The 16,661-nt window shown below is 29.6% G+C and overlaps 1 protein-coding gene across 1 annotated transcript in view; it reads left to right on the top strand.

Moving 5' to 3' along the window:
• Nucleotides 1-16,661, top strand: part of Nost (Nostrin) — a 201,614-nt gene that overhangs the window by 26,776 nt on the left and 158,177 nt on the right. The window contains exon 2 of the mRNA XM_075356900.1: nt 250-1,948. Within this exon, the coding sequence (XP_075213015.1) occupies nt 250-1,948 (1,699 nt within the window). The remainder of the gene's footprint in view (nt 1-249; nt 1,949-16,661) is intronic.

The raw sequence follows: 16,661 nt of genomic DNA, 5'->3' as shown, positions 1-16,661 counted from the left end.
TAAATTACAAGAAGTTAATTATAAAATAATACTTAAATGATTTAGGTACGGTGAAAGAGAAAGGATTTGTATTATTTATATTCTTCATTAGGGCAATATTCAATAAAATAGGCTTTATTTAGATTTAACACATTTCATTAATGACTTTTCATAATAAATATCACATCGTGAAATCTGATAAACGCTATTAGAAGTTACGCAGTATGTTAGATTTGATTAAAATTTATATTTTTCTTCATACGTTACTAGAATTAAAATGTCAAGAGATCGCCGCTGGTGGAGTGTACCACGCGTTTTGCCATCCTTCAATTTATGGAGAACATCCGACCCGACTGATATTAAAGGAAATGATGAGGAAGACGAGGTAAAGGAGACTGCTGAAGAAACAACTGTTAAAGAGGAAATTAAGAAAAGAGAAAGTGTAGTAATAAGCGATGATGACACGAAACAAGAACAAAAAGATGAAACGGAAACCGATTCGGTAAAAAAATTAATATTCCGAAGGTCTCCGTCTAAGAGATGCGATAGAAGTCGATCTTCCAGTTTATCGAATTGTAGTCTGAAATCGCTGGGTAAAAAAAAAGATAGATCTTCTTTACCTCCTGAACCTACTACACCGGCTACTGCAGAAATACCAGATTTAACAGGAATGCCTGAAATAATTTTTTCATTTTTCAACGATAGAGATGATGAATTTGTAATCGTAAGTAATTCGGTGCCTCCTGATAAAGAAGAAAAGGCGGTGAAAAAAAGTAACAGTGAAGATTCAGAATCCTCGTACGCATCGACAACCGGGGATGTAATAGAAGAAAAGAATAAAAAAAAGTCAAACCCTCTTGAACGCCAGGACGATTGCGATGGAGCATCTCTAACTGAAGATCTGGATGGATTATGCGAAACAGATTATAGAGTTAAGATGTGTAAGGAAGATTCACCGAAGCCTGAACGCGTTAGACATGTTTCTACTTTAACTATGCGTGTTAAAACAGCTAATTATTGTAATTTAGAAAAATCAGTGTTTAAAGATCACGATTACGAAGAATTATGTGAAGCTAAAGCCGAACAGCCTTATTCGTCTCCAAGAAATTCTTCCATAACAATAACTCCAGTTGAAATAATTAACGACGCCGTCGTCCCGTTGTATTCTGTGGTCGATAAAAGTAATAAAAAATCAGAAACAACTGATAGTAATGCAGAAGATAAAAATACGGACGAAGTTCCTGAGATACCTCAGCCGGACTGGGATCGTAACTCAGATGATTATAATCCGGACTACGCAGAACTTACCACACCAGAACCTAAGGAAACAAAGGAAATCAAAGAAACAGAGCGACAAGAAGTGCAAAATTCTCAGGATTTACCGGAGGTGCCGATCATTAAAGAGGGACCAGTTCTTAAACACGATTACGAAGATTTAGAATACTGCCAGCATCGAGCTAATTTAAAGACAAATCTTAGACGTATGTCGCTTATGAGAGCGAGAAGAAGCAGCATGTCTATTAAACGAGTTCGATCTAGATTAGGCCGTGCGTGGAAAGCCGTAAAAGGTTGGTGGTTAGAAGAACGTATTAGATTAGGTGATGTTATCCTTAAACAAGCTCATGAACAAGCTGTACGACGCGAGCCCAGTATACAAATCCCTGCCGTTACTGAAGACGATCAAACCAGTCGCGTAGCTTCTCGTCTCGATGATGTTCAAGAGGAAAATTTGACGTGCACCGATGGCGGTTCAACAATTGTGCCTTTAAAAGACGAAATGGACAGTGATGAAAATACTTGTGATGAATTTGAATTCGATAAAACCTCATCCGTGTTTTCTGAAAGTTGTCCGACTACTCCGAAAAATCCGGGTCCGGTTGTACATAGAAGACGTGTGACATCGCCCAAACCAGCGTTGTCAAGATCATCAAGCCTTATCAACTTTAGACGTTCTAGATATTGTCCAGAGGTAAATAATTAATTAATACTTTGCATGGAATATATCACTGCATGGTTTTTTTTTTCAATAATAGTTATTGTATTACGTTTTATTCTTTCCTTTTTGTATTTTTATAATTTATAATTTATGGTACTAAATTATTAAGGTGGCACTATTTTGCAATTTGCTGTATGGAATAAATATTATTTATTACATATGTATGATATTTATTAACTGTATGTTCGTATTTTATGAGCTATAAAAAATATTTTACTGCGTTTAATAAGTACAACACTAGAAATGTAAAGTTTTTTGGCATGACACACCAAAATTATAAAATGTTCCAAAAATTTTTTCTTCTGTTTACTTTTCAAATATAATTTACCAATTAGCTTCAGGAACTCAGTCACCGTAAATAAGATAAGTAAAAATAATTAATTTTGGTTTGAAGTTTGTAGATATCACGTTGAAAATGTACTCGTTTCTAAAAATCGGATCTGCATTGCTGAGTTTTATGAAATTGATTAATAGCAATTCGTTTATATACTCAATTTTTTAAGAACAATTAAAAATAAAAAAGTTTATTTTTCTGTAACTAGTAGGATAGAGTTTGTACTAATCGATTTTTTTTTTTAATTTTTCTTACTAATCTTTAAGAATATTTCTGGTAGTTTAATTGTAAATAATGTTATGTTGTTTTTTCAATTTAAATTATTCATTAATAGTAAATTATAAATTAAATTTATAATCAGAAGTGATATTTTAAATTTTTATTCTTTAAAGAATAGAATTTAATTATTGTGTTTTATCACTTTACTGTACATATTTGTCTAGCTAAAACCGATATTTATGTTGAAATTAAGTAACCTGATATTTTATTATAATTGAAAAAGAGAGAATCAGTAAATTTGATTAAAACAATTTCTTTTATATGCATAAGTAATTATTTCATAAAGAAATGTTGAAAGTTGAATTATAGAAAATTTTAATTTATACGAAGAACAAATTATAAAATTTTACCTAGTCTTTTTACTTAAATTTATTCCTGAAGAAAAAACAATTGAATGCATTTATTAATGCCATTTGATTAATTTTTTAATTTTCCTCTAATTAGAAAGTAAAAAAAATTAAAGTTTTTACTTTTTAATTTACTTTAACATACTTTTTGATTAAATTTTTTTTACATAAATTACTACCTTTAATATTCCTAATTTGTGTTTTACTAAAATTTTTCTTACCGATTAACGAACTTTAAGACTGAAAGCAAACGTGTACTTAATAACAAATATAATAATTTTGTTTTACAGAAATAAGCACGAGTATGATTTCACTTTTTTCGGTATATATTTGTTTTCTAATTTTGATTAATAACTTTACAGTTTTAATGCGTACGTTACATGTATCATTTATTCATTTTCCTTTTTTCTTCTCTGTAATTTTTTACTTTAAATTACCTAGTGAACAATGGGGCCACGCGTTTATAAATAAAGATGGTATTAAATGGTAAAGAAAGGGTGTAATTGTATTTTATATGCTACTCGAGTATTTACTGTTTTGCTTTCATTACATTCTACTATAAAAGAGGTGGTCATGCTTCACGGTATGCGAGTGAAGCAACAATAAATAAATGGTGATTTCTCTGGCACTATCTGTGTTTGTGGATTCTCAATAAATGCTGCATACTATATGTTACTAACGTCTGCGAGTAGAATTTATAAATGAATTCAGTAACTGGATTTATTATTATTATTATTATTATTATTATTATTATTATTATTATTATTATTATTATTATTATTATTACTGTTTTTATTAACATTAGATAGTTTAGAAAATGATATATCATGATGTGAAATCAATGCTTTTGAAATATTAATGTACTCACGTCAAAAGGGCTGTTTAATTAGCTTTTTTTCTATAGAAAACTGGCCAATTACTGAATTAAAATATAATTTGTTTTCTGTAAAATGATTTTTTTATAATTGTTTCACTTTTTATTTACAGTTTTGTATAATATACAAAGATAATTAAAACTCTATCCTCCAGTTATCTTTTTCCTAATATTCCCGGATAATTTTTTATGAGATAAATATAATGATCTCTTTGTAAGATTTTAAAATTATTAAATACTAGACTGACTCGTCCTATGCGCTAGAATAAATTTTAAGTGAGCATACGAATTTGTCCTTGAAAATAATGGATATCTTTTGCCAAGTATAATAATTTGAATAAAAACTTAGATCTTTACTTTAAATTAGTAATTAACTTACTTTTCAGGTTGTCACTGTAGTTCTTCAATTTTATTTTATTTGCTTTGATTTATTTTAGTTACGAGGAAAATTACTATTTCAGAATATTCCTGAGCGGTTTTTATTTTTATAATTCTAAGATATTGTTAAAAACCTTATTTATCTTAATGTATATTTAAAACATTTAATTTTTTTGTAAAGTTTACTAGTGGAAAAAAAATTTAATGTAAAGAATTTTTTTTTTTTTTCGTAATCTATGTTACTGATTATTTAATAGTTTTAAGTAATACTGACATTTAAAAATGTAATTAATTTTCAAAGTTTCTTTGTATCATACACTGACTTAAAAGTCTGTGTAAAATTATTGTTCATACTGAAAATTAAAACAATAATTAGAGGTATCCTTTATAGAACTATAATTAATCACATATATCCTTTTAAAGTAGTATAAGGTACTAAAAACCTTTCAAGATATTATTTCATAATAATCAATAACTAGAAAAAAATAATGCAGTAATAGTTCTATAAATCTATAGTGTATAGAGTAAATGTATTATGTTAGTTGCATACAACCACTTGAGTTAGTAGTCTAATCATTAAAAAGCAATAAAAATAAATATTTCTTTGTATAATAATCTGCTTTATGATTTCATAATCTTACTAATGTATCATTAATATCAAATCTTTATAAAGAATTAAAAAGAAGGATTTTTTGCAACAGCATTTCTCTATGAAGTACATTTCAATCAATCGGTTATTATGACAACGTGGCCATGAAAACTACGTTTTTACCGAATATGAATATACAAACTATTTATACGGCTTTGTGTGTGTGCGTGCGTATATATATATATATGTGTGTGTATTTTTATTTACATATATATATATATATATATATATATATATATATATATATATATATATATATATATATGTAAATAAAAATATATATAAATGTATTTAGAATCTGCAGATCTCCGTGGAGAATTGGTAGTTTCTCAGCCTTTCATCCGTGGGTTCCGAGTTCAAATCCTCGTAACAGGCAAAGAAATAAAAAATACAGTGATCAGCATTATTCAAAACTCTCACTAGAGTTTTTATAAAAATAGAATTTAAAAAATATAAAAGTATAAAAAAAAATTGAATCGTATAAAATTATAAAGCCAAACAAAAATTCTTAATTTTACACGATATTTTCCTAAAATTCTAGTCTTTTTTATACACATTCAGGCGTGCATACAGTCAGTTTTCAGTGTGTACGGAAATTTTCAGTGGTTGGAAATTTTTGTGTGTGTGTGTGTGTGTTTTCGTACTGTGTGTGTGTTTGCGTACTGTGTCTGCACTTGAAAAAAAAATCGCAGACGTTTCAACTATGCAATTTTAGTTAAAAGGTTATGTAAAATTAGCTAATTTTTTATTTTTATTTTTGTTTGGTTTCAAATAAAAATAATAATAATAATAATAAAAAAATAAATAAGAATTGAGATAAAATTTCAATTCTTTTTTTTTCATAAAAAAAATAACACGTTAACACAATAACGTACTATTGTGTTGTTGGTAGCTAATTGATAAAAATAAAAATTGTACTGTAAACGCATAGTGTACATTCGTCTTAATTTATGTCTTGACTTTCATTTATCTGTATAAATAAATTTATTCCCTCACTCACTCACTTGCTTAATATAGTATGTAACCGAATCTCTAAACCCGGCATCTATATCCCTTTTATTCTGTAGAATGCCACTGTTAAAAGATTCTTATAAATCTTCAACTGAGTCCTAAAATGGTGAATTTTCCAAAATTTGAAAAATAATACAATAAAATCGAGAAATTACAAATAAAACAGTGATGTAATAAATGAACAGACACTGTTCAACTCATTCGTGTTTTGAATATACCCGTAATCAGCCTGCTATAATTAAAAAAAAGAAAACGGCCAGCTATAACAATATGCTAATTTGAAAAGAGCAGTACCAATGAGGATGGTAGCAAAGTCACTTAAAATAAGTTTTTAAAAAACGTTAAAATACAAGTTGATTCGGTGTTACGAAAGTTTAAATTTAAAAAATTCTAGGTTTTTTAAAGCACAGATCCACTTGTTGACGCGCACAGCAAACACACACATACAGTCATTTTCCCATGTACATATTAGTTCGGTTTGGCTGACTAATTTTCTAAACTGAATGACTAAAATTTAAAAAATGTAAACCGTGCTTTTACTAGAATAGTTCTGCTCTAAGGCTAAAAATAAAAATGTAACTGGAAATTGAAGGGGATTTAGGTGAATACCTCTTTCTTTTCCTGTTTAGCCAACGGTAACTACCGTTTAGATAATTCTTCACAGGATGAATGAGGATGATATGTATGAGTGTGAATGAAGTGTAAGTCTTGTACATTCTCAGTTCGACCATACCTGAGATGTGGTAACCCAACCACCAAAGAACACCGGTATCCACGATCTAGTATTCAAATCCATGTAAAAATAACTAGCTTTACTAGGACTTGAACGCTGGAACTCTCGCTTTCCAAATCAGCTGATTTGGGAAGACGTGCTCACCATTAGACCAACCCGGTGGTTTTTAGGTGAATACCTTCTTTCTTTTCCTGTTTAGCCTCCGGTAACTACCGTTTAGATAATACTTCAGAGGATGAATGAGGATGATATGTATGAGTGTAAATGAAGTGTAGTCTTGTACATTCTCAGTTCGACCATTCCTGAGATGTGTCGTTAATTGAAACCCAACCACCAAAGAACACCGGTATCCACTATCTAGTATTCAAATCCGTGTAAAAATAACTGGCTTTACTAGGATTTAGGTGAATACCTGAAATTGTTTAACCTAACCGTGAATTTCAAACCCCTCATAAATTTTTTGTTTCTTTCTAATTTAATTTATTTCTTTTTCTAAATCCGGATCAAGCCGTATTAAAAATGCACAGAATTTGGGCTCGGAATTTTAAAATGTATTCTTTGATAATATTACTCGTAAATTAATTGCGTAATTACTAAACAAAAATATTGCGTAACCTATCTGCTGTTGTGTAAGAGTTTGTAAGAAGAAACGTACAAACATGAATAGGAAACAACTCTAAAAAAGAAAATTTTTATAAATACCGATTAAAAGCAGTTACATTTCAGTATCGTATTGTATCTCAAAAACAATGTCAAGGTGAACTTTTACTTCCATACGAGATTATAATACAGTACAATATTTACATAACTTTAACTCTACAGCTTTCAAAACTCCTCCCATATTTATGTACATTGTCTTGTAATATTAAGAATAATGTCATTCATTAATACACAGGATATGTAGTTTAACCCCAACTATTGTCTCTTTTAAGCATAAATAAAAATTAAATTGTAAGATGTTTAATCTTTCAGGAATTAATATTTTTAAAGAAATCTAGTAACCTACATTCTTTTTTATATCATTAAACGAATAAGTAAGGCAAACGTTGATAAATTTTATTTATTTTTTTATGACATTTGAATACGTTGATTTTTTTAGTAAAAAAAAAAAAAAAAATTAATAAAGCAGGTTTTAATTCAGATATATTGACATTCTACAAAGTTGAAAACAATGTTTCAGTTTTTTCTAAATGACATGTAATAGTAAATCTGATGATACTCATATTCTCATTCATATTTATTATTTTTTGCTAACCTAGAAGGTAGTGTTGTAATGTATTAATGATAAAATTGTGATATTCTTAGGTTTTTTATTCTGGTCCTATTTGCTTCCTTATCATAAACTGAATACCAGTGACCAAATTTACAGGAAAATGGGTAATTCAAGTAATTATTACAACTTTACTGGTTATTTGAGTACTCTAATATTACAAAACAGTACAAAAGTATTACAAAAGGAAATATAATATACATATTTTTAAAGGGACCATTCAAAGTACTCGTATTTCTTGAGGAGGATGGTAAGATTGTTATTTATGATGGAAGAAGGGAGATATAATTATACCGTTACGTATAAGTGTCACGCTATATTTTAAGTAATTTAACAAATACTCAGCCAAAAAAAGTAAGAAATTGATAATTAAACATTTTAAAAGTACTTGTATTTCAAATTCATGACGTGAATTGATGAAAACGTTTAAAAAATATATTTCCCTTTAATTCTTTTTTGTAAGAAACAATATGGGCAATGTTTTTTTTTTTTTTTTTTTTTTTAAAATAGAATAACATAATTTTGTTCTTATCTTCCTTGTTAATCATTTCTCCCTCTGATTGAAAATAATTTACTTGAAACTTTTTAGGATTTTTTCGTAAAATTATAACTAAAAATAGATTAACCTCTATTCAATTCAAATGAATTTAACAATCGGTTATTTTTCCCATTTTGCGGATTACTAAAGCAATTTACGCCATTTCTTCTTGACCCCGGAGGGAAGACATCATCCACCATGTGACGGATCCCGCCGTCATGCCACCCTCTCCGTAGCCCTTAGGGGCTTTACCGGAGGTCATCTTCAAAAACCACAAGACATATTGCAGTCCGGCCACTGTCAAGATGCCACCGATGCAAATGCCATAAACGATATTCCCATCGGGGTACCACGCCTAACTCGATCCAAACAACAATGACCTTAATAGATCCCAAACATGACCATCCGAGTAAGCCTATTTGAGATCGGCCTATTAGGTTTGTAAATTATCGGATTTTGCTTTCAAGATATCTACTAACATTCGTGGTTTTGGCTAAATTAAATTATTAATATAGGCTTTGAGGTAGTTTAGAAAAAATGTTCGTTTGTTAATAATTGCATTACTTCTCTTATCTGTCTACTGTATATAACTTGGTTGTTCAGTATCAAAGGCAGCTTCACTCTATTATAGACTAGATCACAAAGTTGATAACACCCTCTTACTGGCTCACAGTCGAATACGTATAATTTTTTTGCTTTAAGAAATATTAAAAACTAATAATATGAGTAAATTAATTCAATTAATTTATAATAATTTGGGTCTATGCCAGGTCACCTGTAATTGTTTTTTTGCAGTATCAAACAAATAATTGATTCACAAATGTTTTAATATATTGGTTTATAGTCCAAATTAAATACACAAATATAACAGACAAATTTTAAAAAAGTTTTTCCATCACCATTTTCCATATTTCTTTGTTTTTAATGTCATCGATTGTGTATGTCAAGTTTTTCTATTTCCATCCACTGCCTTATTAAATGCTTTTTGATATCATATTTTTATTTTTTTTTTTATTTATTTCAATTACCATTACAATTTTAAAATTTGTGATATTTAATGAAATAATCATTTGATTATTAAAATAATCCTCTGAAGTGTATTATGTAATGTACCGTATACATTCTTGTTTAAATAATATCTCTCATCAAAGAATAATTCAAGAAGTTCATGTGAGACTTATTAAAATATCTTGAAGACAGATAGGTAGGGATTATTATAAATTTTATTTTACAAGTGCAAAAGCGTGAAGTATTTTAGTAAGAAAAAAGGGATTTTACAAGCTTATTATAAAATAATACAGAGTCATCGTTGTGAGAAAAATTATATATTGACTTTAAATAATTTTTTTATTCTTTATAAATATACAGGTATTTTTTTTAGTGTTAAAAACGAGAAAATTTTATTCTGGTTTAAAGATGTATCGAATTGAAATCATATTCCTTTCTCAGAAAAAAAATTATTGTAGCTGATAATAATCAGCTAATTGTTTAGTAAATACTAAACAATTATTTTTCCAAGTTTTTATTTTGTACTTAGCGAATCAAAATCAATCCGAGATTTGACTGATACACATAAGCGGTCCTTTATAAGAAATGTTGCAATAATTTTTCCAACTTTTCACGCTTTATTATTCTGCCTTCAATTAGGATTATTCCAACTGAATCCAAACATTCAATGGCCTAAATTTATCTTCACACAACCACATGAATCGAGTTATTTGGGTGTAAATTTAATTTTATTGGATTGTCCGTGAAAACTTCACTCAGTAGAATAAATGTATAAACTAGTAATTAAACATTAATTATTTATATTAGAAAAGTATGACTGTTTTTTCTTCTATTATAACTTTTTCTAAGTTTTAAATTAATTATGAATCAACCAAATCCAATAGTTGATAAAAAAATTATTCATTCCAAAATTAAACATTGCATTAATTCCTGCATCCAATTTGAAGATTAGGATACAAACGGTTGAAAATAACATACTCAGGATTCTCTGTTATTATCATCAATATATTTAAAACATTATAGAATTCATTAAACTGACTTCTATCAGAGCAACGTTGTTTAAACTATATCATCTGATATCAAAAGTAATAACAATGAAAATTCTTATCAACCATGATGCATCTGCTTTTAAGAAGATTAACTTGAAAAAAGCTTAACGTTTTGATAAATAACATAATAATTTAATGATTTTTACAAAGATATCCTTCGTAATCCACTTTCGATAATTTTATCCTAAGGTTAAAATATTGTATTAATATCAAGCTAAAGTAATAATCATTGTTAATATTTCCCTTAATTCAAATTCGTTTTTGATCAAAAAAAATAATATATATACATTAGATTTTGCCTACAGCATGATATATGGATTTTGAAATTGCACCTGAAATATTTTTTCCAAAAAAAACATTAGATTCTGTTAAAATTTCACCATAATTTAAAGGTTAATGTATTTAGTGGGAAAATTGGTAAATTGTTTTATTTACTTTGACGATTATTTTAGTCTTGTCAAATTGTATCTAGTGGTTGGCTTTATCCTGGGAATGTCACTGCAGAATTAGTCGACCAGTGATGTTTAGAATTCCCAGACGAAGTGTTGTCGAGTAGAAAACACTGCAAAAAGCTATTCGTAAACTACATTAGTGGTTTTCCCTTCGGGTAAGAAAGTGACAAGAGAGTTAGACGAGTTATTCTGGAACAGATCACTTAAAACTGTCCATGAGAGAATTACGATTTTGAATTATCATGCAAAATGATGGTCCTCCCTCATGCTACTAAAAATTAATTTTTGAAAAGTGAAGAAACATGTGCTTTTTTTGTTTTCGAAGGAAATATAAAAGAACCAATTTTCATGGGTGTTACACTTTCGGCTTCATGTGGTTTTATGAAAAACTTTGCCCCTCTTTGCCAAAATACAAATTTGACTTTGAAAATTGGTGAAATATGTAAAATTTTATTTTCAAAGGAGTGTCTAAATACCATTTTAACTCCTGCGGTTCCTGATATCCAAATTATTTTATTGAAAAGTTAACCATCTTTTCTCCCGCTTATACAGGAAGTTTCCCAAAATCCTTCCTAAGTTAGAGGGCTACGTTATAAAAACCTCCAAAAATTCACGTACTTAGATTAAGCGGTTTAGGTTGTGCATTTAACAGCCGGTTAGTCATTCAGAAAACATATTTTTATACGTGTAAGTATGTACGGTATAAGTGTGAGATTACCAAGTTGTGTTCTTATTATGAATATACTTTAAAAAAATTATTATTTATAATTTAAAAAAAAATTGTTTATCTATCTAAAACAGTGTGTGCAAAATAAAATGTAACCATTTTCTAGAAGCCAAAAGAACCTATATTTAGCATTTTAATAGATTAATATGATATAACAGTGATCACTACGTCCTTTATGGTCACCGTCACAGCTATTAACTTTTCTGGTTAAGAACGTAACAATGTCTTTAACAGGATACTACGATTCCATGCCATGTACGACACTTTCGATGTGAGATAGCAAAGTTAATCTGAAAATGTAAATTTCATCTTGTTCTTGTATGATATTTCTTCCAAATCATGCTAAGATCTCTTAGAAATGGAAAAAAACATTTTTGTATTAAATAACTTCTCTGAAATATTGGTAGTTCCATGACCCGCACAAGCCTATTGGCTGTGAAACAACAAAATATCCCAATGCCGCCAGACTTTTTGGATATTTCCTGGAATCTTTTATAATTAGCTGTAAATAATTTTATCATTTTGAATTCTGTTTGTAATTGATGTCGTAGACAGAAATATTTTCACAGTGTTATTTTTCACTCTATGTTACTAAAAAATAGTACAAATTATACTATTTAAAGTTACTCTACTAGCTTTTACTAACTTCTATTATTATATTAAATTGGTATTTCACAAATAGCTAAAAAAAGGCTGCTATTTGCGTATAAATCATAAGTTAAACGCAACAAAAAATTATATTCAAAAGATATCACGTCTCATTATTATTTGCTTACAGATCCAAAAATGAACGATGAAACTGCATTTCATTTTATTTAAGTCGCTTCATTTTTATAATTTTAAAACGAATAAAAGATTTCATCCAGTTTTTATAAAAAAAGAAAAGTGATTTTGTTACTAACTTAAATTCCAAAATATTAGATTATAATATTTTTCCTATTAAAATTTGTTAATAAGCTTAATTTTTCAATAAAAATACTAAGCAAAATTTATAGTTTTCAATCTTGATGTTTCTCCCATTACTTATCTTTCTCGTTTTAAAATTTTTCATTTTAAATTCTATAAAAAAAAAAAATAAATAAAATTTTTGTTTTTTAACTCTACGAGATGTAAAAAAAGTAATTATGAAATAGTTTTTCACCATCTCCGCAGTAGGTGAGCAATACAAACTTATACCTTTTCATATCGATTTTTTTTTTATCCTTCACTATTATTTAAATAAACCTGTACTTACTTAATGTAAATTTAGTTATTTATTTCTCCTTGTTATCAGGATATTAAATACACTGCTAAACAAAGAGTATCCTAATTTTAAAGTAAATAGAATAACAAAAATTATTTAAAATTATTACTTTTACGAAATAAAAAAAAAAATTAAATATATATACATTTAAACAATTTTTATCTCACGAAATTAAATATGCGTTAAATAATGAAGAATTTTGATCAGGTGAGGTGTAATTTTAATATTTTTACTTTACCAAAACTAGAGGGTACCAATGATATAGTATTCGCAGTAAATTTGTCAAAGGACTTACTGAAAGGATTGATATTATATTTGGTTTCTTTTTCGTGATTATATACACACACTGATTATATATACACACACACGGTATTATTTCGTTTTTAAAATTCTCAAATATTGTAAAAGGTTTTAAACCTTTGTTTAAAAATATTATATTTATTACTTCGTAGAGATCAATCAGCTTATCAGTATTAAGTATTGGAAATTAATATATTAAAGTATTGACTTTATTATAGGTGAAGAAATAAACTTAAAAAAAAAGTATTTCTTGTAGTTCTTTTTTGTGCATTAGTTGGAAAATAAAGACAAAAATTATGTCTTTTTAAAAAAGAATTAAATTGTTATGTGTTTGAGAGTATAAACATTTTAATATAAGGTTGTAATTTCTTTTTATTATAAATATACCAAATTTTATTATTATTATTAAATCCTTTCATTTTAAAATAAATGGAATGAATTTCTTGTTGGATTTAAATTATAACATTTAAATTATTATGTAGATGATGATAAAATTAATAATAGGTGGGAATAATTTGTGCATGAAGAGAGAAAAAATGTCTTTCTATCTGGTATGTGGTAGACAAGCAAGTTCATTGCTATAGTGAAAGTGAAATCTATCCTTCTGTTATGTATTTTACCCTACAACAATTCTTTCTCTCACTTTTACAATTTGTGTACAACTACTTCTGCAGTGATGACCATTCTCTTCCATAGGTTATAAGTACAATTTTTAATCTTCTTCCCTTCACAGCCAGTTTGGTAAGTGAGAGTTGTAATTATAACTATTATCTTATCAAATTAAAAATTAATTTTTTTTAAAAATCTGTACGCATCATTTTGGGAAAAAAATAATTAAAATGAGTTCCAAATCACTGAATTTCATTATGAGTAATTTATTCGTAACTTCCTGTCGGCTATTACTTTATACTCTCTAATTTCATTACAATTTAATAATTTGTTGTTGTAAATACGAGTACTATGAAGAATTACAAGTTGATTGCTGTAGCTGAAACATTTTACCGAATTCAAACTGAGAGAACTAGATAAAAATAAAAGTTTTATTTCTCCATGGCGGAGTGATAGCCTCTGGGCCTTACATCCGAAGGCCCCGGGTTCAAATTCTGACCAGGCCTGGAATTTTTCATATTGTACACATTTCTATCGGGAAAAATGACTAATGTACCAATAAGATATTTTACGAACAAATTTCTACCATATTTTTTTTGTTATCGATGAGTCGGAGAAACTCCATTTACGGGCTAAGCATCGGGCTCACTAACAGGTTCCGCAAGATGTTATTAAGAGTGCGTATGTGTGCCTGCGTCCTCTCTCACCGACCCTCCACTCCCAGGGCCGGTCCAAAATTAAGCACGCTCAGCCCCGGGAAGTGCATTTGAGCTCAGGGGTTCCGGACTCTGAGTGCATCACCGTTGCCCATCCCAATGTTTCAGCAGGGGGCTGTCCATCCCCCCTCGCTCACCGGTAATGATCTACACCTAGTTAGTTGGATTAAGCCTAGGTCTTTCTCAAGCTGTTCTGTCATCGCCTCTGCCTCCTTACTCCGAATAATACAGGTGACCAGACAGGAAACGGAATCCCATGATTCTTTGTCACGCAGCATCTTCTGGATGAAATTCCCTGGTGTAAGAGGACCCAGGTATCTGTAATTATACCTCAGGGTCTCCCATTTAATGCAGTGGAACACACGTGTTCCACGTCATTGAGGTCTTCATTATACGGGCATACGTTATCATCCGCTCTCCGGTAACGATGAAGTTATTGGCGGAAACAGAAGTGGCCCGTCAGGAAGTGTGCGAACTTGTAACCGAGATCACCAAATTCCCTCCGGAACCACTGCTTTATCTCCTCGATCAAGCGTCGTGTCCATGCACCGGTGGACGCTGCACTCCAGCGGACCTGCTGTTGCTCTAACAGAAGGTCATACGTCTCACTTTTTTTCATGCCTGAGTAAGTCTCACACCTTATTTTGGCAAGCAACTCTATCAGCGGCGTGCCTGCTATGACGAATACTGCCTCTGCCAAGACAGTCGTATACGCGGAACACGCTCAAAGGGCCATACGCCTCTGTAAACTTTCCAGTGTATGATCATTTCTTGCCGAACTCATTGCTTTGTTCCACACAAGAATTATAGAAGTAACGACGTGTATATATATATCTCATGCCTGGAGGATTTAGGGCCACCTACATTTGCAAGTAACCTACTCAAGGCTCGGAGGGTCCTCTCGGCCTTCTTCGCTACCTGGCCGACGTGCGAGGTGAAGGAGAACCTACGGTCCATCCAGAAGCCCAGATATTTAGCTTCATTGTCCGGAACTATGGTGTGCTTTTTCAACTCAAAGCGCATGGAAGATAAAAAGCGCAAGAAGATAAAAATTTGATAAATGCGCAGTGTATACATAAAATGTATAATTGTATTTATTGTGGGAAATTATCAGCATTTACTAGTAACTGCATCTTCATTGGCGCATTCTAATACAACTAATTACATGTAGATATATTTGATGATGGGAACATGTTTCCGAAACATTCATTAGATATAAATAATGACCGAGTAAATTAGTAACTTTTTTTGAAGTTTTTAAACAACTTGGAGACCACAAAAAAATTTAAATGAACATTCTAAAATGATCAGTTGATTGTTTTGTTAAATCAATCTTGATTATGTATTTTTCAGAACTACAAATATGTACCGGTTGAATAGATTAATAGTATGCAGTCAATGAAATTCAACAAAATTGACTATTTACCATTATTTCTAACTGTTAACTTTCCAATCCACTGAAAATAATAATGCAATTATTATTACTATTAAAATTTCAACTAAGTTTTTAAGTCTCTTACTCGCTTTCCTAGCTTTAACAAAGAAAATCTAATAGTCTTTCGTGGATCCGAGATCCGATTCGAAATAAATTCTGTAGTATTGTTTTCTTTTTGAGTTGAAGCATTGTATATAAAAAATTCTTTCACAACAAAAAAGGGTACGTTACTGATCCAATCTTTCTTGTGGGTGAGATTTATATAAAGTACATGAAACAAAATCTTTACGCTAATAAATATTGCTTTCTTCATTAAGATATTCACTGCAAAGTAATCTACATAAATATTGTTTACCACAGAGATATTAGCTAATCACAATATCACTTGTACATCTAAATATCACTTACAGCCTGGGAAAAAGGTAAGGGGACATTAACTTCGTCCTAAATTTCCTTAATTAAGTCTGGCATGGGATGTTTGTTATTCTTTAAAAGCATTTCCGTCTTTCAAGAATAACTTTTGATTCATGTGAGGTTGCCTTCATAGTTTATGCACTTCACAAATATTTTTCTGGTTATGAACACATAAATTAATGGGCAATCTTGTACTATAATATTAATTTTGGACTGGAACTCAGGTGAGAGATTTTTTAGATTAATTTCAGGTTCAAGCTATATAAGCGAGGCCTGCTCCTACTTGGTAAGAGATTTAAAATTTATAACGTATCAGTTTT

The sequence above is a fragment of the Lycorma delicatula genome, chromosome 2 (genome assembly GCF_047948215.1).
Source record: "Lycorma delicatula isolate Av1 chromosome 2, ASM4794821v1, whole genome shotgun sequence".
Classification (NCBI taxonomy): domain Eukaryota; kingdom Metazoa; phylum Arthropoda; class Insecta; order Hemiptera; family Fulgoridae; genus Lycorma; species Lycorma delicatula.
Note: the sequence above shows the minus strand (reverse complement) of the source record. Positions and strands in the feature narration are given on the sequence as shown.